This window comes from Colletotrichum scovillei (genome assembly GCF_011075155.1).
Source record: "Colletotrichum scovillei strain TJNH1 chromosome Unknown Contig00004, whole genome shotgun sequence".
Taxonomy (NCBI): Eukaryota; Fungi; Ascomycota; class Sordariomycetes; order Glomerellales; family Glomerellaceae; genus Colletotrichum; species Colletotrichum scovillei.
Genome location: NW_023336262.1, coordinates 754,138 through 780,386, shown reverse-complemented (window position 1 = coordinate 780,386; position 26,249 = coordinate 754,138). Strand labels below are relative to the sequence as shown.

Sequence of the window (26,249 nt, the reverse complement as noted above, 5' to 3'; positions counted from 1 at the left end):
GAATAGTTAAGCTGCAGTCACGCTTGTACATCAGATGCCACGACCTTTTGACTCGTCAACCTCGATTCAAATCCGGCAGAAGCTCACACAAAGAGCAGGGATCATAGCTCAACGCCACGGAGTCTCCCCGCACATCCACAGCCCAAAGGCAAAAGGGCAAAACACACACACCGACCGAAAGACCCCGGTCAAGCTTGCTCTCCCCCACCAAAGGGCGTCAGGGCGCAGCCAACACGCTGGCAAGCTTCGGAGACACGACGCTAACGAAGCGGTTACCCCAACGAGTAAGCAGACTGGAACGTCGGCGAGCGGGCAGAGCAACGATCCTCCCTCTTGTAGAATCACCCTCGGCACTGGGCGGCCATTCTAATTAGCTATGGTTTCGCGAAACGCGTGCGCGGGAACTATGGAACCTGCGGCTTGCCACGGCTTCGGTGCATGAGACGGGCCCGGATCTTGATAACAGATGCAATGCGGGGAAAGCTATCTTAGTGAGCTGCTCGATTCACACAACGTCTTCTTTTCTCGGTCAGCTCTTCTCCAAAAACTCACTTCTTCACCTCTGATTTATTGAGTAGTAATTCGTTCCGCGTGCATTGACCTCTGACAATCACTTCCTCCAACGTCGCTCACCCTGACTCCAATTTAACCTTCTCGAAGCTCCTCATCTACATCTCACCTACCTCTCCCCCTTTTCGCGTTGACACGAGGACACAGCAAGCTGGAAATACTTTAGAGTAGAGCGAAGCTTTAGATACGACCTATCTACCTACGCTACAGGCTCGAAGTCCTATCCTCACAACGCGTTCCAGATCTTAGGAAACCAGCAGCACGCAAGATGGCAACTGTTGTAGAGAAGCGGGGCGGCCAGACGATTTACAAGTCCCCAGATCACATCGATCTCCCCAAAGTCGACCTTCTAACATTCCTGTTCGGTGAGTCTGACTCTTACGCAAACCCCCCTATTAGATGGCCGACCTCGGCCGTTCGTCAACCGCACGTACTGACAGAATGCAGACTCACCAAATGAAAGACTGCGCGATGACACCGTCCTCCACGCCGACGCGGCAGACCCATCCAGATCAATCACCAAATCCCGCCTAGTAAAGGCTCTCAAACAGCTCGGTCACACCCTCCGCCACCAGTACGGCATCAACAAGGGCGACGTGGTGCAGGTCATCTTCACAGGCCACTACATGGCCCCCACCGTCTTCTACGGCATCATGGCAGCGGGCGGCACCGTCGCGGCGTCAACGCCGTCCTCCACCCCGCCAGAGGTCGCGCGCCAGATCAACCTCACCGAGAGCAAGATGGTCATCTGCAGCCCTGACCTCAAGGCGCTCGCCGCTGCTGGTGGATCAGCTGCGGGACTACCCGACAATCGGATTCTCTACATTGGCGACAGCCACGAGTTCCAGCTCTTCGAGGCCAAGACGGATAAGAGAGTGCCTCTTTCGTCACAGGAGCTCGACTGGGAACGGGTGACGGACCAAACGAGACTCGAGAACACTGTTGGCTGCTACATTTACAGCAGTGGTACGACTGGTATCCCCAAGGCGGTGAAAATTTCTCATGCAAACATGATTGCGCAGACCATGTTCATCTCGACGCCGACGATAGAATATTATAAGACGCACCCGAAGATGGAGTATATCACGCTCGCACATTTACCCGCAGCTCACATCTCTGGTCTCCAAGCCTACATCGTCAACCAGACCTTCATGGGCGGCATCGTCTACTGGATGAAGAAGTTCAACTTTGTGGAATTTCTAGACTACGCGAAAAAGTACAAAATCACATCCTTCTTCAGCGTGCCGCCTATCTATCTCATGATTGCGAAATCACCGCTGGTCAAGGATCATCTCGACACCGTGGAATTCGCCCTCACGGGAGCCGCGGCTCTAGGAGGCGAAACCCAAGCCGAAGCACAGCGAAAAATGGGCAAGGGAAAAGCAATCCTCGGCCAGACGTGGGGTCTCAGCGAAACTACGGGCGGGTTCACGATCCTTCCCCGCCATCTCACAGATGATACAGGAAGCGTATCCATGATTGTGGCCAACTGCGAAGCTCGGCTCGTCGATGATGAGGGGAAGGACGTCGAGGTTGGACAGCCGGGAGAGATGTGGTGCCGCGGGCCAATTATCACCAAGGGGTACTACAAGAACGATAAGGCCAATAAGGAGGCATTTGTTGATGGCTGGTTCTGCACTGGCGACCGATTGTCTTTCAAGGATGGAAAGTTCTACTTCGTGGATCGAAAAAAGGTTCGTATCATTTGCTTTCTTGATACGCGCTACCTCAGATGGAACTATAGCTAACAAACCTCAGGAACTCATCAAGTACAATGGTTTCCAAGTGGCTCCAGCCGAACTTGAAGCCTTACTTGTCACGCACCCAAAAATCCAAGATGCGGCCGTTATTGGCGTCGAAGGCGAAGGCACCGAGCTTCCAAGGTACGCAACTTCCAACTCCGCTAGCCAGCATAAAACAGTGAGCTAACGTCCTTCCAGAGCTTATGTGGTCGCCGATAAGAAACAAATTTCTGCAGAAGAAATCCAGAAGTGGGTGGCAGATCAGGTGGCAAGTTACAAGAAACTTCGTGGCGGCGTGATTTTTATCGATGCCATCCCAAAGAGTCCCTCTGGAAAGATCTTGCGCAAAGATCTAAGGGCACTTGTGAAGCGCGAGGCTGGCGCGAAGCTCTGATAGAAATGAGGTAGATAGCCCTGATCGAATGTGAACGGAGAAAGCCTTACTTCATAAAATTCCATGCGCTGTTTAAGCCTGAGGACTTAACACTGAGTTTTGTCTGAAGGTCCTTTCTCCGAAGTCCACGTGAAGTTTAACATCAACTCTGATGTCCGCTACCGTCAGTTGTAATCCAGGCCGCGATGGTAAGTACCAGAGTGAGCCCTTACGTCTGGTACGGCCATGTTGGATCTATCTCCGAGAGGTATTACCCTAGATATGGTATACTGAATTCCCCTTCAGACTTCTTCTTGCCATCCGCAGCTTCATCCCTTAAACTGCTTCCATGCTACATCTAATCCACTCGTACTCAACATCACTAATTACTTCTGCCATCATAGTTGCACATTCCTCCTTCAAAAACCGCAGTCATGGGACTCTTAGCATCTATCAGAAATCGTCGTTCCGGTGCGGGAAAGCCGAGGCCTCCTCCTCAAGCATCAACCCATGTGCAGCAGCCTATGCCATATTCTCCAGCCACAGTTGGTCCAACTACCTATAGCTCTCCGACGAATTTGACTCCCATCGAGCAGGAAAACCAACGCCTTCTCCAACTCACGCAAACTATGGCAGAAGAGAGAATGAGAGAGCAGGTCCTCGTCAACCAGATCGTCGAGGCTGCCTATCGAGAGAGATATGGTGATGAGTGGCATTTCCATCTTCAAAGTCAGGACCCGACACTCGGGATCAGACGCAAGCCTGTTCCCTCTAGCCAGTCGACCTCTCGGGACACTAGCCCCGGCGCCTCATCCCACTATAGCGGCACTACGATGAACGAGCACGCTGAGGGATCTCAGCTGAATACACCGAGTCCCAGCTCCAGTAGATCCGGCTCCCAAAGCCCTCACCGAAGCGAGACAAGCAGTAGGCAAACCGACCGTTCTGCAACACTTGTCGATGGGAGCAGTCGCTCGCATGTGGTCAACGCCGGAAACAGTATGCACCCTTATGCTGCAGTTTGGCCTGTCAGCTACGATCCCCCGCCATACACTGCCCACCGACCTCTTTCTGTTATCTCGGAGGAAGGCACAGGCCGAACGGCAGTTCAAACGGCAGCTCGACGAGCACTCCTACTAGCAGCTCAGAAACAGGTCGCGCCCCTGGCAGTGAACAAGAAGAAGAAGCTGAAGTATGAACCGGCTGCCTTGAGCCACCTTACTCGAGGCACAATGCGGAAGAGAGTCGTGGGTACTTCGAAGTAGGGTAGAAGAGAAATCAGTGGTGAAAGTACAGGTCTTCGAGGAGCGAAAGGTAGGATACATGTACTTTAAAAAAAGAAGTTTTCGTAAATAGTGAATTGCATGTTTTTTTTTCTTAAGAAGGGACTTCAACCCCATGATGTACCAACATGACGTCTTTAAAGCCAATATATCTGTGACGAGTAGATTCTTCAGTCCCAGAGCGCCATTGTCTACCAAGGATGAAGCAAAAGGTATGCATGCCTAGCATGGATTCCTCAGGATAAGTTGATGGATGGTGTGCTAATGGCACTCATCTTTTTATCACAAGAATCGAAATATGAGAATCAAAATCAGACGCAGCATGGCCAGTCATTTGATGAGTAGTTATAATGTTTGACTTGAGAGAGCCCCTCAAAAATAATTGGAGCGCTTTGAACCATCAGTAGCTGGTTCACAATAGACAGAGGTGTGGTTCAAGAAGTGAAATTCGGGGCCTATCTCAACTTGGGGCTCTCGCCGAACTACTCGCATTGCTGATCAAGCACTTATGATATTGATCCTTCGAGGGGGTCCTGTAGCATTTTGCCAAGTGAAATGGATTTGTTCGACGGCCCAGCCGGCCTTCCAGCTGTGCCAGCCTGCATGAACTCGTACAGCCTACAGCCGGCCCTTGCCTTAGTCGACCCATTCTCCAACAAGAGTGCACATCATGGTCTGGACTCAAGATCTGAGGTCATTACATCATCTGCTTTGAGACAGTGATCACATTTATCGACTTTGTCACATTTCTAAGTAGGCCGAGGCTGACGAAGTGATTTTCTTGCCTACCACCTTGCAGCTCGGTCCCGCCAGTTAGGCGACTCCGTGAGGAACCGAGACAAGACGATCGCCTGTTTCCCCCCACCTTCCTATTTCACCTGGTGTCAGTTCATCCCATCTTGCCCATGACCCAAGGGTTAGGATTTCATGCAATGTGACCATGCACTCGTCTTCCAGACCACCGGACCATCATCGGCAACCCGCCTTCATGGGTGGATGGGGCGAGGAATGACATGATTCACCAGCTCTGATCCTTCATTCCGTCGTTCTCCCAATACATCATTGCTGACCGACATATTAGGCGGGGTCACATGTAGTCAGACAGAGTCCGGGGTGCCTGCACTGACGTGAGATAAAGTAGACCAGTCGACAAGACGCGTGTAACTCCGGCAGCGGGGCGGGACAGCCCGTCAAGGGAGCGGCTGCGGGCCTCTAGTCCGAGAAGCAGGGGCTTCGGTCCTAGTATTGCCATTGCAGGCGCATGGATGATTCCTCATCGAACTCGGTCATGCAGCTCTTGCCATCGCTGCAGTTTACCGCCATCGAACGCGGGATCCAGAATGTCTCACTTCTCGCCCTAATTAAGGTTGTGACGATAATCAAGTGCGGACTTTTTCTCGGCCGGTGGCAACATCAAGGGAGTAAAGGTGAAGGCTTCCCTAGAACCCGGTAATATCATATGGAAACTCCGAGCCGATCTAGGCAAGGGAGAATGCCAGCTTCGCATTAGCATGACAACGCCACATCCGTCAGCGTAAATCCAGCCTCATAGACCCTTCAGTCTCGGACTTGGCAATGAGAGAACTGCTCGAAATGGTCTGAAAGGGTGTGCTACATGTTTCGCAGCGGAACGTTAGGATTGGTGGTTGGAAGGGACCACTTCTTCTTGGCTGCGCGGAGCCTTGAGTGATTTCCAATTTTCATCCCTTGAGAAAGTGCGCAACCCACCTTCGTGACCCTGTTGGTTCGCGAGAGCGTCATTCGTCTCCTCGGATACCCTCGCCTTCCTTCAAGCAGGTCATCGGCCAGTATGCAGGGGATATGCGAGATGCGATGGACTTACGTGACAGGATCCAGGCAACGTTGCGCCCTCATGATCGAGAAACTGATCATGACGTGCCCAGACTATGAGGCCTGGCTAGAACTCACGAACAAAAGTAGATGCTATGTTTGAAGACTATAAGTAACTCAGTGTTACTCCTGGGAAGATAGGATGGAAGAGAGACTCAAGTTATCCAGATCAAAATCCCTATTCTCATAGATCATTCAAATCACAATGCACTTCTCATCCATCGCATCTGCCCTGGTGGCAATCACCCCAGTTCTTGCTTTGACTAGGTCTCCTGCACCGACTGTTACAAATGGCCAATATGTCGTTGACGGCTACGCATATGCCAAGCGCCAGATCTTCAACTTTGCCAGTGGCACTACCCTTCCCAGTGGCCTCTACAAGAGCACATGGAACATTTCTGACCCGCCAACCCATCGCTTCGACGCAGCCAATGTCGTTGTCGGCAGTGGATATATGAACCTTAAGGTTCCCGGCGGTCAGACAGCGATGCCTTATAGCTCTGCTGAGGTTTCTACGACGTTCAACGTCAAGTACGCTTCTGTTCGTACTGTCGCTATCTTCAGTGAGCCTGCTGGAGTCTGCAATGGTCAGTCACGTATTCGAACCCCAGAATCTGCCACTCGGTACTAACAGTAGACTACAGGAGCTTTCTTCTACCAGAGTGACAGCCAGGAGACTGACATCGAGTGGCTTTCTGATTCGGCTTCCCTCAGCAACCAGGGAACTCGCAAACTCTGGCTGACGAACCAGGATGCTGATGGAGACGGTATCAAGACATACAACGCCATCTCACCCCCTGCCAGCCCAACTACCACCGAGCACGAGTACCGTCTCGACTGGACTCCTGGCCGTGTCACCTGGTACGTTGATGGCGTTCAGGTGTGGACTACGACTGGCGATGTGCCCTCTGCCAGTGGTCCTTGGGTGTTTAACAACTGGTCCAATGGCGACAAGGGCTGGAGTGCCGGGCCTCCTGCCACACAGGCCGACTTCAAGATTAAGGACATCTATATGTACTACAACCAGTAAACTGTCGGAAGGATTCTACACGTTGAAAGTATTTACCATTGAACGTGGCAAATACCGTCTAAATATCTAAACATTGGCTGGATAGTGACTACTTCTTTCGTCTCAAGGTCTTGTCGAATTAATTATGTACGCAGCGATATCTCGAATCAAATTATCTGTCCGATCATGCACGGTGCTACTTCTCTTTCAATTGAATCAAAGGCGTTCATTCAATCACATCGGGGAAGGGCGAGTTGAGCTGGCTACCTTAGTTTCACTTGGACAAAGTACTTTAGTCTTCGTAACAGGTTTTGGGAGCCCCAAAAGTCCTTCTTGTATCTATTTATCAGTAACACTGGCGAGGTACGAGTGGCTACTGTAACATCAAAACTGCTCACGTTATTCAAGATTCGAAGTACATACGTCGCAGGTGTTAGATAGATGTCAGCAAGTGTATCATTGTATCCAGTTCAATTTTAATGCGGTGAGCTACCGTCTATACCACTCTACAAGTTCGACCCAGACACTTTTGTCAATCCAATGTTCCTATTGCGAGACAAATCCATCAGATCCATAGCGTAAAAGCTCTTTAACAAACGGGAATATTGATGACATCGCCAACTTGGAGCAGAAGAGGGTCGACACCCTGGTTGGCAGCAAGGAGAACGTTGACATCGAGGCCAAGACGCTCGGCAACGATGAAGAAGGTGTCTCCGGCAACGATGGTGTAGGTGGCCGGGCCGCCCTCAACACAGGTACCGGTGCCGGGCTTGGACAAGCAGGAGGTGTTGTCGGGGTTGCAGACATAGGTGGGGACCTTGAGGACCTGGCCAAGGGCAATGAAGTTGGGGTTGGTGAGGTTGCTGGCGTTGGCGATGTCGCAGATGCCAGAGCTGTACTTCTGGGAGATGATGGTCAGGGTGTCGTTAGCAACGACGGTGTAGTCGATGGTAGGGCCGGGGGAGCAGGTAGGGGTGGCGGTGGCCGAGGCCGTGGCCGTAGGAGTTGCCTGCTGTTTGGTTGTTAGTTTGAGTTCAACTTCATTTGTGTTTAAACCGGAGCTGAACTCGGTTGTCCATGGCGTGGAATATTATTTCATCTGGTGTGATGCTAGGAGTTGAGGAAGCTTACAGGAAGGGCAGCGGCCAGGCCGGCGATGGCGAGGACGGAGAAGAGGGCGGAAGTGAACTGCATTGTGGCTGATCTGGGAGAACCAAAATTATTGAAGTTGAGCGAAGGAATGAAAGATGGTAGTATCAAAACGATTGTGTTGGTATAGCGAAAGACTGGATCGAGAAGCTGGATGCTGATGATGACTTCCTAAAAGGTCTGTAGTATTCGACGATCTTTCGCCCTACTTATATGGAAATGAACAGCCCCTGAGAGAAGAGGGAACCAACAGTTCGGACGCTAGCATTCTAGATCCCGTGCAGGAGCACTTGGCAACGGCAGTGTCTGTTTGTGGGGGCATATTGGTTAGGGGCTTGGTCAAGGAGGGGCTGTGTGTTGAAGCTCTCCGTGTTTTGTTCAGGCTAATTCGCAATGTGTCAAGGCGCGAGACAACAAGCAACAGTAAACGAGGCTGTTGCGAGCAGCAAATTCGCGCTGGGAGTGAGAGGTAAGTCAAACCCCCCACTTCCTGGCACCCCCCTGTTTCTGGCACCCACAAAAACGATGGGATCACAACCCAACCTCCTCATTACTATTAACTATTGATCCTCAACCACACCCACTACAATACAACTGCCAGCCTCACTAGGGCATTCAGAGTCGCTGGATTCAGCCGTAATAACCTCCTTTTCACCCGCTTCGATTTGAGCCCGATGGATATCCCTGATGTTCGCAAACTTCGTGTTGGGATCGATCTGAACAGTCTTCCTCTTCCTAACTGCAGCGTTGGTAACTTGGCCCTCAGGTGAGCCAGCTGCTGCTGGGCAGCTGCCAGTTGCCAGGCCTGCTCTGTGAAGCCTTGTTTTCACCTTCCTGAACAGCAGCCGTTGAGTGCTGGTATCATTGTCGAGTTGGGTGTATAAGTGCAGTTGACCGCTGAGCTCTGCCAGCTTCCTGGGTGTCGACCAGACCACTGCAGAGGAAGCAGAATCCCATGGCTCAACAGGGGTAGTTTGTTGACCATTATGGCATCGCTTTTGCCCCGACTGGTTGGTTTGGGTGTGGTGGGCAGCAGAAGGCTCAGGTAATACCATAGGGTTCATCAGGGGCTTAACCATCGCTACAGGGTGTAGACCAGTCCACTTCCAACCACTTCTGATGTTCGAGACTGATAGACCAGCAAGTCGAGCCTTCTGGTAACAGTCCAGGAAGTTCCTTTTACCTATAATGGTAGAGTCGTTCCATTGAGACAAGTAACCGAGCTCCTTCCGATAGGCTGACTTAACAGGGCTGAAGACAGACTGGTCAAGTGGCTGGAGGACATGAGAGAGAGTGTGGTGGTAAGAACAGTAAATGGATATTGTTAATATAGCAATTCCACATGAAGTCTGTCGTCGTATGACTCCCATGCCCATCCACAATCAACAGTCGAGCCTCGCCCTCAGCCTCGGGCATAGTCTGTGGGATAAACACCTTCTCTAACCATTCAATGGCAGTTAAGTCTGTAGTCCAGCCATTATCTGTTGCTGTAAACTCCCACCCATCGTATGGAACCAGATGTAATGGAAACCACTGTTGTTGGACCGTCTTCCCTTGAAAATGATAAGAGGACAGTGCCCTACCCAAGGCTGAGATACACTCAATGATAGAGACCCATGCCCTCGACCCAGGTTGTTTCTTGCGAACAGACGTCGTCTCAGCCATGCCCAGCACTAACCCATTAGCTCCTGACCCTCGAGGATGCCAGTCTCATCCATATTATATCTGTTGGCTGGTTTGATGTCCTTGATCTCAGGGATAGCAAGGAACTTAAACCAGTTCCTAATGACCTCAGTAGATGCCCCATTAACGCGTCTAGAATCGATGGAACGACTTCTCTGAACCTTAATGATAGGGTTCCTTCTCACGAAGGCATAGATCCAGCCTTTTCTAATGGTTTGGTATCCCCAGCAGCAGCCAGAACTCGCTCTGCGAATTCCTTCACCTGTTGGTGCGTTGGTGCGAGGCCCAGCGAAGCCTGAATGCGAACCCATTGTGCCAGCTTACTCTCCTGGTCAGGAGACAGCCTCTGCCAGTCAGCAAAGCCACTTTCCTAGTCTGACCACCTTGGAGACGTAGTTGGAGGGTTGATCGTGGTATCCCATACTCCAATGAGGCTCTCTTTTGACTCTTGCCGTTTGAGATGTCCTCGAGAGCCTGACGAAGCTGATCTTCGGTATATTGAGGCATTAGATATAGAAGAAGGTATGTGCAAAAAATGAGCCCATTTGGACTCGAATTGAAAATGTTGTGATAAAAGGAGGTTGGGGGTGGGCATTGCGTTGTGGTGGATTTTCGCGTTTTTGTGGGTGCCAGAAACAGGGGGGTGCCGGGAAGTGGGGGGTTTGACTTACTTCCCGAGCCTTGGGCTTGGGTCACTCGGAGACTCGGGCATGATCGTGTTCCTAGCAAGCCAAGCAAGTAAACCTAAACTTCTGGAGATCGTGGCCCCCTGATTGACTCGCGCCAGACGTTGGGTCTGGGGAGGCCCTTGCAAATTTGCTGCGGTTGCCAGGAGGCCAGAACGATGTTTCTAGAATCTCAATATGAATTCACTCAATATCCCTCCCGTGCAATTTTTACATTTCATTGAGTGACGTGGCTCTCCTCGACTCCATGAATTTGGCGCCTACGAGCCGACGATGGCCGAGCATTGGCGTTTCCGACCCAAAGGCTTTTAGGAGTTGGATACAATGGTACATGTTAAAATAAAATTCAAATAGCAAACTTGAAGTTAAAGCACCCACTCCACAGCCTGAAGTCTCCTGATAAAGTCGAAGTACTGGATGGCTCCGTGTTCGCGATCCAGCGTTGACGGGTTATTACGCGGAGCATATAGCCGGGGCAATCAATCAAGGTTTGAGCCTCATTCAAGGTCACCCCACTCTCACCGTCCGAACCATCGTCTCATCTCTCGCAAAGCCTGGCTCAGCTGTTTGCATCGAAATTATTTGCCTGAGCATTTCTGCTCATTCACTTTCCGATAACACCAATGCCTAGACGTACTCTAGATGACTTTAAATCCTCAACTTCGATAGCTACTTGTTGGTTCGAAATATTGGCAGACTCCTGCACATCCCGTAGACACGGTGGACGGCCTCTCCACTTTCGACCGAAAATCGTCTAGGGATTTCCCAGATCGGTCTCGGACTGATGAACTTAGACTCCATGTGGAGATCGCGGAGGGGTCCACATACCCCAAAGCCACGCCATGCTACCCAGGAGTCCCGGGCTTTCCGACCAGTTCGCCGTGTTGCGACCTTGAGGCGGTGCTCACGCTTTTTACCAGGACAACGTTCAAACGGACAAGAGAAAACCCAGGAAAGCGGTAGCCATAACAAGAATGCAACCTCGTGTTGTCCGAAAAAGGGTCATGAAGGGGGCAAAAGCGGACCAGACTTCCCATTTCTGCATTCAAAGCCTTGTCTTCATATTGCAATCCATCGATCTCGCTGGCATGTTGCTGTCAGTCCTACAGTCTTGGCACGAATACCCTCATGATCGTATGCCGCGTCAAGCTCGGCGGTCTATTTTTGAAAGTTTCTCTGGAGTTGAGATGCTGTCAAGCTTTGAGTCCAATGGCGGGTCGCCTTTGTTCAACCGGCACCGCCGTACTCGCCGAGGATTCGCTGACTTGAATGGATTCGCCTAGAAGCCTTGGGGAGGGTTGCTTTCCTAGCGGAGGCGATTTGGGGAATTGCGTCTCTTTGTCGGATCATATCCGACGTGGCATCTACATCTAAGCCGCGCGGATCAAATTATTTCTGAGAACTCCCCTTCTAGAAAACGACTATCACATCGCTGGAAAGAACGTTTGTGGCCAAGCCACCTGCAGCCCCCTCTGTAAACTCTCACGTGTAACTCGTCAGTCGGGACAGATGAAAGTCTAACTTCGTTATCGAAGGAAAGGAATTCTCTGTGACTCACAAGTACTAGAATACAGTTTTGATAAAGCAGTGCAGTGCCCACCCAGCAACTGGACTGATGTGCTTTTTGAAGCTTGCCATGAGAGGAGGAAAGCTGTATTGAACACATGAAAGTCGTCAATTAATAATGACATCCTCATGCTCAGAGTATCTCCACCCTGACTTAGATCCATGCTAGCTACGGGCAGCTTTTTGCAGGCGTAAGCTACTGCTCTGTTCACTATGCTGTACCATCAAATTGAGAGTGGATGTGATGATGAGTCCTTGGATCATGCTGTTTTTTTTTTTCATTTTCGAGGCTGTTGTAGGACAACAAGGCATGACTTGGCCCCTGGAAGCACAATCGAATTTTCGCCCCTTTTCCGACAATGACTCGCAAACTTGGAGGCAGCCGCGCGCTTAGCATTGATGAAGGCGATATCGGTCAGAGATTGTTACCTCATTTAATGACGAGGGTCATTATGTAAGTAAGGTGAGAAGATTGAGGGCAGGTCACATTATTTGGTGCCCGGAAGTTGATGGAACCATGTCGATGACGGATTATTCGTCCTTACTGAAGCGGTCAAGTACACAGCTGATCCCGCTTAAGGACCCTCCCGACGACCCCCTTCTCATAGCACCTTGAATGCGCTCTAGATATCATCGCCTGCTCTGTCTTACTTCTCGTAGGATTCGCCATCTCATACAGCCCCAGAGATCATACCCATCCAGTTAATGACTCCGAGGTTTATGCAAGGTAGTTTGATCTCGCGTAAGTTAAGCAATAAAGCCTGATGGCACGAGGACGAATGGGCTTCAATTGTGATGGACAGTGAAGCCCCTATACAGCTCCAGAATCTACTGCACAAGTGCCATTACGTTCATCTTCTGGCATCCTCGGAAGCGTGGCTAAAGAGTCATTTCACCGATCAATGTGTATGAACGTCGACGATCGTGGCCCGCTTCCCCGCATGATGCTGGAGAATCTCCGTCCGTTCCCCTCATCTCATCAGTTGCATCCCCAGCCTCCGCCTTTAGCCGCCCCAGATCAACCCCAACTCAGATGTTGCGCACCAATTGCAGGAAAGATCTGATCCGGGATCACACCTCACGCAATCGTTTTATTTGTGCGCAAGTGGTCGTTCCTCGGCGTTGTGTAATGGTTCATGTTGACCCGTGTCAACGAGTGGGAAGAGAGTCAATATTCGGCCATGACAGAAGTCAGAATTAACTAGGTTCAGGCACTATAATAATAAGCTTATCATGACTATTCGTGTTTCTGAGACTTTGATGCCGATTCGTTATGATCTAGATCAGCCACCAACATGATGTTCTCCCTCCTTTCAGCCTTGGTGCTAGTGGCCTCTGTGGCCCTAGCCCAGGATACCACGTTCACGAATCCGGTCCTGTGGCAGGATCTTGCCGATCTGGAGGTCATTCGGGTCAACGACACATATTACTACACGGCTTCGACAATGCACTACTCTCCGGGAGCACCTGTGCTCAAGAGTTACAACCTTGTCGACTGGGAGTATGTGGGACACTCGGTACCTGAGCTCATCTTTGGAGAAGAGTATTACCTGAATGGAAGTACCAGTGCCTATGTAGGCGGAATTTGGGCTTCTTCCTTGAAATACCGGGAAAGCAATGGCCTCTTCTACTGGTACGGGTGTATTCAGTCTGGCGGAATGAAGACCTGGATCTTCACCGCAAGTGATCCAGCAGGGCCCTGGACTGCTCAACCGCCCATCGACGAATGCTTCTACGACTTGGGTGTCCTTGTTGATGACGATGATACTATGTATGTCGCGTACGGAAGATACAACATCAGCGTCGCTCAACTCTCACCCGATGGGCTGCAGCCGGTCAGGAACGAGGTAAGTTCCGAATCTGGAACATACAGGCGCATCTCTAACTTATCTTTCTAGGTTGTGTGGGTCGACCCAGTACGATATCTGGAAGGAGCAAGATTCTATCACATTGGTTCCAGCTACTATATCTGGTTGACCAAGCCCGCGGATGGTCAGCATGTGTTGAAAGCAGATAACCCGTGGGGTCCGTACACCAATCGTACGGTTCTCGACAGGATGGCATCCCCCATTCCGAACTCCGGAACACCTCATCAGGGCGGCATTGTGGATACCCCTGATGGTGACTGGTGGTATATGTCATTCTTAGACGCATATCCGAGTGGTCGCATCCCGGTTCTGGCGCCGCTTGCATGGGACGAAGAAGGCTGGCCTCAAATTGTTACGGATGAGGCCGGAGGCTGGGGCAAGACGTATCCGATGCCTATTGAGACAGAGAAGAAGGTGAAGGCAGCTGGAGCGTATACGGACAACTTCGATAGCCCTGTTCTCTCAGCCGAATGGGCTTTCAACCACAACCCGGACAACTCTGCCTGGGAGCTCGGCCCTGATGGTCTCACATTGCACACGGCAACTATCACAGACGATTTGTACAGAGCGAGAAATACTCTTGCCCACAGAATTCAAGGGCCAAAGAGCAGCGGCACGTTCCGACTGAATCTCGGCAATATGGCTGATGGCGACGTATCAGGCGTCTCAATCTTCCGCGACGAGTCAGCTTACATAGGTTTCCGCAAGGAGGGCAGCACTCTGAAGCTCGTCGCGGTTCATGACGTTATCTTGTCCGAGAGCTCTGGCTGGCAGACTACCTCCAATGGCACGATCGTAGCCACAGCCACTGAGTCTGAAGTCGACCTGTCGGGGGTTGCCGATGGTTCCGTTGACATCTACCTTCGCATAGTCGCAGACGTCCACCCGACCTTTGGGGTTGAGGCAGATAACCCGAGCCAGCTGCTGTACAGCCTCGACGGAGAGAACTTCACCCAGCTTGGACCGGACTACCCGCTCCACAACAGGTGGCAGTTCTTCCTAGCGTTCCGTTTCGCAGTGTTTAACTATGCTACAAAGTCTCTTGGGGGTTCAGTCGTGGTAAAGGAGTTCACTCTTGATTCTGTAAATTAGTTCAACACTTCTTGAATAGAAATCCTTGTGACGAAGAAACGAGTCCGAATGATACTGCGGATTTTGCGGTGCACTGTTCCGGCTACCTAGTATGTTTATCGACATAAATCTGAAATCTTGCTTTGGATCATTCCTTTCTGGTCGCTGCTTGTCTGAACATCTTCCTAAAGTGCTTTATGTACATTGTTCCGGCCGTCTCGACACGTTCTTCTGGGATGGCTCGTCCTTAAGGAAAGTCGACTCAGGGTCCGCACTCTGCAGTTTGCAAGCCATCGATCTCAAGGCAATCGTTTTGGAAATCATTGTTTCGTACGGGGTCAGATACGATGATGCACTGTGTGAAGAAAGAAAGCACAATTAGCGAAGGGCAGACCTGGGATTGCGGCGGGGATGTTGGATCGTCAGCTTACGGCATCGCCTCCTGTGGCTAGTGTTAGCAGTCTTTTTTCACTATCATGATACTCAGAGAAATGACTTACTCATATAGCCTTGGTCGTGGCATGCAGATGTTGTCCAGTCAACGCGGACTTTCTTGGATGCTTGTTCGCGGCAGAAGCAGCTGATCTCCTGCTGGGCGAGGGTACCCGCCGCGAGGGTCCTTGGTGTGCGTCAGTACATGTATTCTTTGGCACGGTCATTTTCAGATGCGGCGTTCTTACGCAAGGAAGACAATATAGGTTAACATCTTTGACGCGTGGGGTGACTCGACGGGTTTTGTCATGAAAACCATATGTCACTATTCAAGCGGCCGGATGTGGGAGACGTACTTATATCCCATCTTTCGATGGGACACATCTGTCTTCAATGACTGCGGCGCTATGATCAAATCTATTTGTCTCTGAAGTTTTACTATATCTAAGTAAGCGCTCAGATATGCCAAGCTGCGCGGTTCTTGACGATCTAGCTTGGAGATAGTGATGTTTTGGACGAACCATTGCAATAGACTTCAACTTAGAGGCAAGACACTGGACCATCCTGATTTGCATCGGTCTCGCAAGCTCATGTGATAGGATGCAAGGCAAGTGATCTCCACCAGAGAGGCTTGGACCAGAGACCTCGAGTCATGCTGCTGAGGATCGTGCCGAGATGAGGCTGTCTAACCTTTCACTCCGGCTATCAAACTCTCGAAAAGCTTTTACCGAAGATGACTTGTCTATTGAGGCTCGATGAGTGTTCTTCAGGCGCCTGGCGGCATAGCTGGTGAAGGAGCCGCACGATTTGGAGAAGGCTTTCGAAAGGAGCTGTGAAAGACATAGTAGGGCGAGTTGTCAGCGCAATGATTCCCAAGCTCCATTCCGGCGTACCTAAAATAGATATGTTTGAAAGCAAGCGCAGCCCCGAAAAAAGTCCAGTCTTTAGACTGTGAGTGTTCTACATTCTTAGTAGTCGGTTACTAGCCTAAGCGCCATCTGTTTGCTTCTTGCCATTACAGATCGCAGGACTGAAAGTCAATGCAAGCTTGCCCTTAGCAGAACCGTCCAGAGTGGATAGCTGCGTTACTTACACAGAGAACCATGCCAATTGACCAAGAATAGAAGCCGATATAATCCTGACTGACATAGGTCTCCGCCAGGGGACGTGAATCAAGGAAATTAGCTACTTCTTAATAACAAGACGGAAGGGATAGTTCGCACAACTTCAACAACGAAATCAAATGATTGATACTACGCAATCTTCTGGAGAGATACCCATTTTGTTAGCGATGAGAGTGTGTTTGTGAATTACGCACTTGTCATCGGCAAGGCTGTGTTGAACGTATTTTTACTCGACCTAGCGAGCTGAATCCAAGGGATAAGGCCCAGGACATCTAGTTTCTGATTTACTTTCAAATCGAATGAATCACACTGTGACCAGCCCTCTAGGCACTCGATAAAGATTCGCAGCCAGATCTAGCAAACGACCTTCCACAATGGGTGCTCAATTGACATGAAACAGAAAAGAGAAGAATACTAGAACCGTCGAGTCGACTACGTCATAATACTGAAGGTCTGCAGCATTATCTAGGAGGAAGACATTCAGTGAGCCGCGGCTGGATGTCATTGGGATCATTGAAGTTTCAATGATGAAGAAAGAAGGAAGGAAGGAAACCAGGAAACAATTTCCAGTAAACAAGGAAAGCAAAAGGTTGGTTGATATTGTGCCATGCCATCATTCTCTCTGGGAAATAATAGTCGGAATCGTCGGATTCATAGCTATCTGCCACTTGGTCAGCGGAGTATTGAAAGTTCCCTTGCCCTCGGCAATTGTGTTTGGAGCATGAAGTCGGCCATTATGCTCCATGGAGCCAACCGTGCTTGAATGGATAGCCTAGGCCAAGCTGTAATAGCTTCTCAAATTCATTCAAGGTCCACAAGATTTTGTCGAGTCTCCTGAGATATTTCTTTCTTCCAAGGGTATGATGCGCGAATACGATGATGTTCCACTATTAACCCGAAGTTCTGTTGCCGCTCTTCGCGAAGAATGCCATCCAGCAGCTTCGATCCAGCTATCTCAGCAACGGTATAGTCCTTTACTTCTCCTTCATAGCATCAATCGCCTGTATTCGCAAAAGACCCGTGACCGAACTTGGCTGAAGCATACTTTGGAACGGGAAAGGAAAAAGGATCGTATGATGGTGCCATGGCTGACGATGCTTTGTTTTGACGTGATGGGTGTTATAGGATACTTGAATATTCCCTATTCGATGTTCGACAATCGGCTCGGTGGACTGTTCCAATAATTGCGATCAAAGGCAGACTTGCAAATAGAAACGAGCGGTCGCGCAGCGAAGGTATGGATGGTGTCTGTTTGATCTGCTACCACACTGGTGTGAGTTAGCCAAAGAGCCTTAGATGGCGACATGCAATAGATCGCTATCAACAGTGCAATTGGAAAGATACCTTAGTGACATCTGAGATTCCAGCACAATTAATCTCTACTTGGGACCATGTGGATGTCTGAGGACGTCGAGGATGGCGACAAAAGGAGATGGACTCACCGTCCTGGCTACCTGTAAGGAAGAATGGATGTAGGCTTGTTTTTCGAAGAATCATGATTTTGGCAAAGTAGCAGCAAGTATCTAGATTTTGCTTTGACATCCCAAGTAGTTTCAAAAGACAGGATGATCTGAGGACTTGCAGCAGTTAGAAAGATTTGGTATCGGGACTGCCCTGCCAAGAGGTGGTTGGTTCTCTGACCACGTGCTGCCCTTCTTAACGCATTGTGCCCACACGCCCCGGACAGCCACCCGCAATATCGAGCTAGATATTTCCACACTCCCTGTTCTAGCTATCTTTTCCATTGGAACCGTTGACGGGAACCTAGACCACGATAGGTTGCTTGCTGACAAGTTTCCGAAAGTGATACATGTACACAGTAACTCTTCAAGACGTTACCAGAACTTGACCAGGCCCCTGCACGGTGATGAAGGCAGAGGTTTTGATAGTTGGCTTTCGATCTTCCTGAAAGCTGAATTTCGACGGATATAGTATTCCTCCAGCTCCATCCAAGCCCCGTGCCGGAAAGAAAGCTGGGACAGAGTGAACCCCTGAGACTGTGAGGCACTTCAAAGAAGCATCATTCATCGCAGCGTTCGATACGAGGAGAAAGCGCCACCCGCCAGCCCATCGCTGCCCACCCTGTGAGACTTGAGCCTAGAGTGGCAGGATAGCAACTTTCTTACATACCGAGTCATCATCTACCTTATTTCAGGGGCTGTGATACGCTGCCTCGCTTCTAATACCGTACGCGCCAGGTGTAACCGCCACCGTTTTATGCAGATCGTCTGTCGACATAAGAAACGCGTTGGCGCTGCAAAAGGGCTGGATTCTTGAGTATTCTGTGCGAAGCCTCTGCAGTCGTTGATATGACTCCAGGGACATCTGAGGCAACGTGAATCTTCAATGTTCACGGGATGATATCCACCGATCAAGGCAGGAGTTACACATCCAGGCATCTACAACTTGGGATCCCCAATGGCGAGTGGCTTGTGGAACGCGTCAGCCGATTAGCATTGGTTATGTGGGTATCATTCAAAGCAAGCTTGGATTCCAGGAAGTGTCTGGTAGTTGTTGTTGAAGGGAGTAAAAGTATAGGAGAAGTTGGCGGTACAGGTTTCTGGACCAAATTTGAAAGACAAATAAAGTATCGGTAGTCAAGTCAAAACTCTCGCTGTCGGGGAGATGAGAGGTCCGTCCAGTACGGAGGGGGTCACTGGCCATTTTTAGGCCCCGACGATCTGTGCCGCTCTTGTAGCCCCTTTCCCCAACTGATACAAAATTAAGACCTTGTCCAGAGCAAAACACAGCCTCACTGGGTGCGGTCTAGTATTAGGCCGTATTTTGGCTTGCTAAGCTACGCGTATGTGAGGTTGGAGTAGAGTGTGCCTGTCATGTGGCGGGGAATGAGACGGCGACTCAACCGGGCGAGTCTATGGAAGAGGCGCTGTCCCTGCATCGAGGTCTAAGTCACATTTGAACGCAGCCATTCTGGGCTGCACATATATATATAGATGTTCAATTCCGCTTTCAATATGATGAATTTGAACAACATTCAGCTCATTACGATTCGGCTTGGACAACAGAATGCTCGATATTCCCCTCGAGGACCTCCAGAATCGTGGTCCCTTCGAACCCCGTCGACCTTATTCATCGATTTCGGATCCCAGCGGTACACATCGCAAACACCAGACAATGGGGAATTTCATCTTGATTCTATCCTATGCCATCGATTGGGTTTTACTCATCGCATTTGCCGTGGCAGGCCTGCTGCTTGGCAATCTGTCGCCACAAAAACGGCCTTTCAACCTGGAAAACCCAGATATCAGCTTTCCGCTCCACAGCGATACCGTTTCTGTGACGAATCTACTGCTCCTGAGCGTCGCATTACCAATAGTGGTGATCTTCGGAGTAGTCATACTGTTCGTACCCGGGGGAACAGTTCCCAGAGATACTCCAAGATCCCTTGTCTGGAGTAGGAAGATTTGGGAGGTGCACGCAGGATGGCTGGGACTCATCCTCTCGGTGGTGATGACCTGGTTCATCGTGAGCACAACAAAGAACCTACTCGGGAAACCTCGACCGAATGCATTGGCCCGCTGCCAGCCCGATCTCGACAATCTGGCCCGGTACATTGTTGGTGGCATATCAAACACCACCACCGTCGCAATGGGACAGCTCGTATCGGCCGACATCTGCACCAACCCTGACAAGAGTGTTATTGATGAGGGGTTTCGCAGCTTTCCTTCCGGACACTCATCCGTTGCAGCTTCAGGACTCATCTATCTCATGCTCTTCTTGGCGAGCAAACTTGGGGTAGCCGCCCCGTGGGCACCTCAGGGGGTACACCTGGGAGCTACGCATCACTCTGCCTTCCCTTCGCGCATCGATGGGGGGAGCTTGGCGGGAGAAGGCCAGGCGGGCAGGCTCCCTGAGCAGATTATACCGTTTCGAAGACAAGCAGCAGCTCCACCCGTCTATCTAGTGGTCCTCACCCTTGTTCCGTTTGCGTTGTGCATCTTCATCTGCGCTTCCAGATGGTACGACTTCCAACACCATGGCTTCGACATCTTGTTCGCTTTCGCTATCGGCGCTACCTCATCTTACGTTGCGTTCCGCTTCTATCATCTACCTATTAGTGGAGGGGCAGGCTGGGCTTGGGCCCCTCGAAGCGAAGATTCCGCGTTCTGGGCGGGTGTGGGCAAACAAGGATATCGCCACAGTTCGACAAAGCTTCGGCAAGATTCTGTATGCTGAAAGACATTCCCCGTTTAGTACATTCGGGCCAAAAGAATTCAGCCGAACCCACCAATCATCGCATTTGTATTACAAGTAATGGCGCAGACTAGCACGCATTGATGTACAGTAGAGATGGCTTCTCATTTCATGGTCAGGGGACCAAAAGCGAGTACCTGCTTGGGGAGTCAATCATAGCGTTGATAGCTTGAATCTACCATGTTACACGTCACAATTCAAGGTCTCTTTCGAGGAATCTGCCCAGGCAGGTGCTGATTTGTTGAGATGTTCGACCTAAAGAGTATTCGTACTAGTTGATCGTTTGAATGTGGGATCTCGAAGCCGTCAAGGGGCTCGGATTTAGCTCCTAGATGCCCGGAGACCGAGCGAGGGGGCACTTGTCATGTCTGGATTGTCAATCCTGCCACAACGACCGAGCTCTCCGCTCACACCAGCTAAATTTAGACCCATGCTAGGGTATCGACTAGCCATGAATTCATAGGAAACCGTTTCTTTGCTACGTTAGAGCCTAGAGGTCATCAATAATCTCATAAGGTTTCCAAAGCTGGCCAGACTGCCCACGTGCTCCATGCCGGAAGATGGTAAGTCAAACCCCCCACTTCCCGGCACCCCCCTGTTTCTGGCACCCACAAAAACGCGAAAATCCACCACAACGCAATGCCCACCCCCAACCTCCTTTTATCACAACATTTTCAATTCGAGTCCAAATGGGCTCATTTTTTGCACATACCTTCTTCTATATCTAATGCCTCAATATACCGAAGATCAGCTTCGTCAGGCTCTCGAGGACATCTCAAACGGCAAGAGTCAAAAGAGAGCCTCATTGGAGTATGGGATACCACGATCAACCCTCCAACTACGTCTCCAAGGTGGTCAGACTAGGAAAGTGGCTTTTGCTGACTGGCAGAGGCTGTCTCCTGACCAGGAGAGCTGGCACAATGGGTTCGCATTCAGGCTTCGCTGGGCCTCGCACCAACGCACCAACAGGTGAAGGAATTCGCAGAGCGAGTTCTGGCTGCTGCTGGGGATACCAAACCATTAGGAAAAGGCTGGATCTATGCCTTCGTGAGAAGGAACCCTATCATTAAGGTTCAGAGAAGTCGTTCCATCGATTCTAGACGCGTTAATGGGGCATCTACTGAGGTCATTAGGAACTGGTTTAAGTTCCTTGCTATCCCTGAGATCAAGGACATCAAACCAGCCAACAGATATAATATGGATGAGACTGGCATCCTCGAGGGTCAGGGAGCTAATGGGTTAGTGCTGGGCATGGCTGAGACGACGTCTGTTCGCAAGAAACAACCTGGGTCGAGGGCATGGGTCTCTATCATTGAGTGTATCTCAGCCTTGGGTAGCACTTCGTCCTCTTATCATTTTCAAGGGAAGACGGTCCAACAACAGTGGTTTCCATTACATCTGGTTCCATACGATGGGTGGGAGTTTACAGCAACAGATAATGGCTGGACTACAGACTTAACTGCCATTGAATGGTTAGAGAAGGTGTTTATCCCACAGACTATGCCCGAGGCTGAGGGCGAGGCTCGACTGTTGATTGTGGATGGGCATGGGAGTCATACGACGACAGACTTCATGTGGAATTGCTATATTAACAATATCCATTTACTGTTCTTACCACCACACCTCTCATGTCCTCCAGCCACTTGACCAGTCTGTCTTCAGCCCTGTTAAGTCAGCCTATCGGAAGGAGCTCGGTTACTTGTCTCAATGGAACGACTCTACCATTATAGGTAAAAGGAACTTCCTGGACTGTTACCAGAAGGCTCGACTTGCTGGTCTATCAGTCTCGAACATCAGAAGTGGTTGGAAGTGGACTGGTCTACACCCTGTAGCGATGGTTAAGCCCTGATGAACCCTATGGTATTACCTGAGCCTTCTGCTGCCCACCACACCCAAACCAACCAGTCGGGGCAAAAAGCGATGCCATAATGGTCAACAAACTACCCCTGTTGAGCCATGGGATTCTGCTTCCTCTGCAGTGGTCTGGTCGACACCCAGGAAGCTGGCAGAGCTCAGCGGTCAACTGCACTTATACACCCAACTCGACAATGATACCAGCACTCAACGGCTGCTGTTCAGGAAGGTGAAAAAAGGCTTCACAGAGCAGGCCTGGCAACTGGCAGCTGCCCAGCAGCAGCTGGCTCACCTGAGGGCCAAGTTACCAACGCTGCAGTTAGGAAGAGGAAGACTGTTCAGATCGATCCCAACACGAAGTTTGCGAACATCAGGGATATCCATCGGGCTCAAATCGAAGCGGGTGAAAAGGAGGTTATTACGGCTGAATCCAGCGACTCTGAATGCCCTAGTGAGGCTGGCAGTTGTATTGTAGTGGGTGTGGTTGAGGATCAATAGTTAATAGTAATGAGGAGGTTGGGTTGTGATCCCATCGTTTTTGTGGGTGCCAGAAACAGGGGGGTGCCAGGAAGTGGGGGGTTTGACTTATACCGTTTTCAATCCCATGCCCGGATCTTTACATCGTGCAGTTCCGAAAGAATGTGAATCTCACTGGGATTGAGAATGAGGCTTACAGGCGAAAGTTTCATGGATTTAGTGGTCACCTCTATGAGTGATTAGTGAAACGTTTTGTATTATACTGAAGTCGCTGCGATGGATACTCCTGTCATGCTGGTTTCTTGACCAGCCATAAAAGCCATCCGTTGTCATGAAAGTCCATGGCTTTCTTTCAAATCACGATCTCGACATGTATAATCGAACCTCTAAGATTACCATCCAAAGTTCTCGCAGTGTACCTCGATGCTTATGTCCCCAGTGGCGATACAGTGTGCAGCTGCGTTCTGGACAATCTCGGTCAGTGACTGCGGGCCGCAAGCCGCAATCAACACCCGTTGACCAGGCGCAGCTGACTGCAGCGTTTGAGTGATGGCCTCCCCAGCCCGCAACTTGTCGAACTTGATATCGCACAGCCCCTCAAGACCCAACGATCTATCCCCCTGTGGTACTGCCGCAGTCGAAGGGACAGCTTCCTTGTTCTGCTCCATGCCAGACTCTGGTAAAAGAGCGTCAACCTTCTCGTTCGGTGACTTTAGGGAAGTGGGCGATGAGACATTTTCGGACGACTCGCTCAAGGAGGCCGTGGAGCCCTCTCGGGTAACGTGCAGTAACACGTTCACCCCTGCGCCGTGTTGGCTCAGTGACTGAAGGTGATCCGTGAACCATTCCAGATTTTCTGTCACACACGTCAGCGTTCACTCCACACGTGTCGTTGATCGGACTAGACAAACCCCTCTTTCTGACAGCCCAGATGAAGTCAACGCGTTTGTGCGATTCAGATTCCAAGTGCTGTAGGAGGCTGGTTGCCAGGCCGAAGGTAAACGTCGCCCCGCTGCCTCCGGCAATCAAGACCACCTTGTCGTAGTTCTTCGGGTTAGGGAACGCTCCATAGGGTCCGTCAACAGAAGCCCACACAGTTGTACCAGCCTCGGTATTAGCTAGATCATGCAAAGCCTTGGTGAAACCATCATAGGAGCTGAGGACCAGCTCCAGCCCCCCGTGAGGGGTATTGGATACGATGGTAAAGGGGTGTGTTTGGAATGGGCGAACACCGGGAATCCAAACGAAGCAGTGCGAGCCGGGAGTGGCACCCGACAGAGGCTTCTTGATGACCAGACGAACACCATTGTCTGGCAACCGGTGAATGGTAGCGCTGTTGTTGACAAGGTTGTACAGCATTCTCGACCCCCGAATCAGACGGTCAAGTCCCCAAATTGCGGCGATGAAAACCATTGCCACAGGGATCTTCCATATCCAGTAGGGCCTGTGAAGCCCAGTGAAAATAACGGCCAGCAGGAATCCCACCAGGTGGCTCACGTAGAACCATTCGTAGCCAAGATTTCTTGCCAAGCCCATGAGCAGGAGGAGCATGGCAAAGCCTGCGCCAATACCCTCCCAATTTTGCACTTCGAGCAGGGTGCTCCACCGGTCCTGCATTCCGTAGTATACCATGTAGAAGATGGCGTGAAGGAGCATCTGAAGTACGGCCGCGTACCCGGCCAAACGATGGAAGAAGTTGAGCCTTTCATAAGAGTGTCCGGTCAAGACACCGAGGGGGGTGTTTTTCAGACCGAAGAAGACGCATAGCGTCATGTTCGCCGTCGACATCCTGTATAAGTGTCAGCACTCAAGAAGGTGACAGAGGATCCCTTGAATTCTGACCATCCAAATCTTGCAGCAAAATTGCTCATCTTTGCCTTGTCGACATGATGAAAAGACATGACAATATTGATACCAACGAAAGCAATAGTCAGCAAGGCATGGCCTCCTGTTGGAAACCCCGGCGCCTTGCGAACCAGTAGGCTTCGTATTTTTCTGCCGGTTGTTAGGGCTGATCGAGCGCCAAGTCATTTCTGACGATAGTCCTACCTAGAAGCCTTGGCAAGGGGCGATGACGAGCCAGTTCTTGGCGACCTTGATGTTCTGCGTTTGATCCATTGCGCCCAATGGTAGATAATAAGAGCCGCAATTACACCTGCGACTACTCCCGCATATACCTTGACATTCCACTCATTCAAGAGCTGTCGTGCGTTGGGCGGCTTCGGTTGCTTGGCTGCACGGGATTCGATCATGTTTGCCAACGTTGAGTGCTGGACAAAGCGTCCAGACAACAGCGATATTGGTATAAGCAAAAGTGGCAGACTCTCTCTCAGATCAAACTGCCGTACCTTAAGGGGATTTGGCGAGTCTCCTCATACACTTATATCAGATCTCGGTAAAGAAACTAAGAAAATAAATCTTTGCCTACGTATCAATCTAGCTCCGGCAAAATGTCCAAAGTGCGGGACGTTCATCCCGTGTTCCACTATCAGATGCACTGATTTCAATCACGGACAACTTCCTTGGTCGAGAACCTCATTTCGTATCATGTTCCCACCAAAAATACCGCATCGCTTGCGAGACTGCGAACATCGGACGGCTGAATGTGACATGGAAAAGTCAATCATTAGCTTCACGATGATCCTGATTGGATCTAATCAGATGTCTAGATAATCTTTCGCGCTAGAGCTACACACGCCGGTGGGTTAGGTTCTGGCCTGGATCGTATCTTGGAAAGAAATGACTCGCTTTCGATGTCGATCTACTTGCCAGTGACTTGTGTGACTTATTGATTTTTTGACGCGAGAAAGGAGATTTGAATGCTTCGGGTAGGTGCCAGTGGGTATTCAAAAGACTGTCAGGACCCACGAAGATGTCCAACAAGTTGTCATGTGTAAGGTTGGTAGGTTCGAGGACTCTACGCTTACGAATTCTATTGCATCTGATACCCACTTGAAGACTTCCTTCACGTACGCCCCCAACAATTCCCAAGGTTCCAGCGGCTTGAGTGGATTCGATAAGATTCTTACCTTGGTCGACTGGACCACGGAATGATATCTCGCCTTGTGGACTCATTAGATCATACTAATTCCGCCCTTGAGGATAACACGATCCTGACTTTTGCCGGGTTCATCGGAGGAATTGTGACGGATAAAACAGACTAGTAAAAAGTCTGTTGGGCGCCGCTTGGGACCTCGTACGTCAGAGGACACTAATCGCAGGGTCCAAAGGCTAATTTCGGCAGGTTGTCACGACAAACGATGCCCAAAGTACCTAACCTTGTTTCCTATCCTAGT

General features: G+C 50.4%; 7 protein-coding genes across 7 annotated transcripts; 4 read left to right on the top strand and 3 right to left on the bottom strand.

Moving 5' to 3' along the window:
- Nucleotides 1–475: 475 nt before the first annotated feature.
- On the top strand, nucleotides 476–2,706 carry HER10_EVM0002787 (AMP-binding enzyme; the record flags this gene model as incomplete). The annotated part of the gene is made up of 4 exons (XM_035472482.1): nucleotides 476–935; nucleotides 1,018–2,264; nucleotides 2,329–2,453; nucleotides 2,511–2,706. The coding sequence occupies exons 1-4, from the start codon at nucleotides 839–841 to the stop codon at nucleotides 2,704–2,706; spliced, it is 1,665 nt and encodes a 554-aa protein (XP_035334748.1). The 5' UTR covers nucleotides 476–838.
- A 3,281-nt stretch (nucleotides 2,707–5,987) lies between these two features.
- HER10_EVM0003054 (uncharacterized protein) lies at nucleotides 5,988–6,935 on the top strand. Its single transcript, XM_035472741.1, has 2 exons — nucleotides 5,988–6,406; nucleotides 6,464–6,935. Exons 1-2 carry the CDS (start codon nucleotides 6,025–6,027, stop codon nucleotides 6,847–6,849), a joined length of 768 nt encoding a protein of 255 aa, XP_035334769.1. The 5' UTR covers nucleotides 5,988–6,024; the 3' UTR covers nucleotides 6,850–6,935.
- Nucleotides 6,936–7,417: 482 nt separating this feature from the next.
- On the bottom strand, nucleotides 7,418–8,022 carry HER10_EVM0001981 (intracellular hyphae protein 1; the record flags this gene model as incomplete). The annotated part of the gene is made up of 2 exons (XM_035471712.1): nucleotides 7,418–7,840; nucleotides 7,960–8,022. 2 exons carry the CDS (start codon nucleotides 8,020–8,022, stop codon nucleotides 7,418–7,420), a joined length of 486 nt encoding a protein of 161 aa, XP_035334689.1.
- A 5,185-nt stretch (nucleotides 8,023–13,207) lies between these two features.
- On the top strand, nucleotides 13,208–14,872 carry HER10_EVM0007175 (glycosyl hydrolase family 43; the record flags this gene model as incomplete). The annotated part of the gene is made up of 2 exons (XM_035476740.1): nucleotides 13,208–13,759; nucleotides 13,811–14,872. 2 exons carry the CDS (start codon nucleotides 13,208–13,210, stop codon nucleotides 14,870–14,872), a joined length of 1,614 nt encoding a protein of 537 aa, XP_035335071.1.
- Nucleotides 14,873–15,113: 241 nt separating this feature from the next.
- On the bottom strand, nucleotides 15,114–15,593 carry HER10_EVM0009505 (uncharacterized protein; the record flags this gene model as incomplete). The annotated part of the gene is made up of 4 exons (XM_035478991.1): nucleotides 15,114–15,206; nucleotides 15,283–15,293; nucleotides 15,352–15,470; nucleotides 15,532–15,593. 4 exons carry the CDS (start codon nucleotides 15,591–15,593, stop codon nucleotides 15,114–15,116), a joined length of 285 nt encoding a protein of 94 aa, XP_035335237.1.
- Nucleotides 15,594–19,434: 3,841 nt separating this feature from the next.
- On the top strand, nucleotides 19,435–20,604 carry HER10_EVM0012876 (uncharacterized protein; the record flags this gene model as incomplete). The annotated part of the gene is made up of 1 exon (XM_035482256.1): nucleotides 19,435–20,604. The coding sequence occupies one exon, from the start codon at nucleotides 19,435–19,437 to the stop codon at nucleotides 20,602–20,604; it is 1,170 nt and encodes a 389-aa protein (XP_035335488.1).
- A 2,741-nt stretch (nucleotides 20,605–23,345) lies between these two features.
- On the bottom strand, nucleotides 23,346–25,205 carry HER10_EVM0004186 (uncharacterized protein; the record flags this gene model as incomplete). The annotated part of the gene is made up of 4 exons (XM_035473838.1): nucleotides 23,346–23,809; nucleotides 23,865–24,742; nucleotides 24,796–24,948; nucleotides 25,003–25,205. The coding sequence occupies 4 exons, from the start codon at nucleotides 25,203–25,205 to the stop codon at nucleotides 23,346–23,348; spliced, it is 1,698 nt and encodes a 565-aa protein (XP_035334857.1).
- Between the last annotated feature and the right edge of the window lie 1,044 nt (nucleotides 25,206–26,249).

What these genes read in the sequence shown, in the direction of transcription:
- HER10_EVM0003054 (XM_035472741.1), top strand. Translation starts at nt 6,025, where the DNA reads ATGCACTTCTCATCCATCGCATCTGCCCTGGTGGCAATCACCCCAGTT. An exon ending in GCCTGCTGGAGTCTGCAATG is followed by an intron (nt 6,407 to 6,463) that starts GTCAGTCACGTA and finishes AGTAGACTACAG; the next exon opens with GAGCTTTCTTCTACCAGAGT.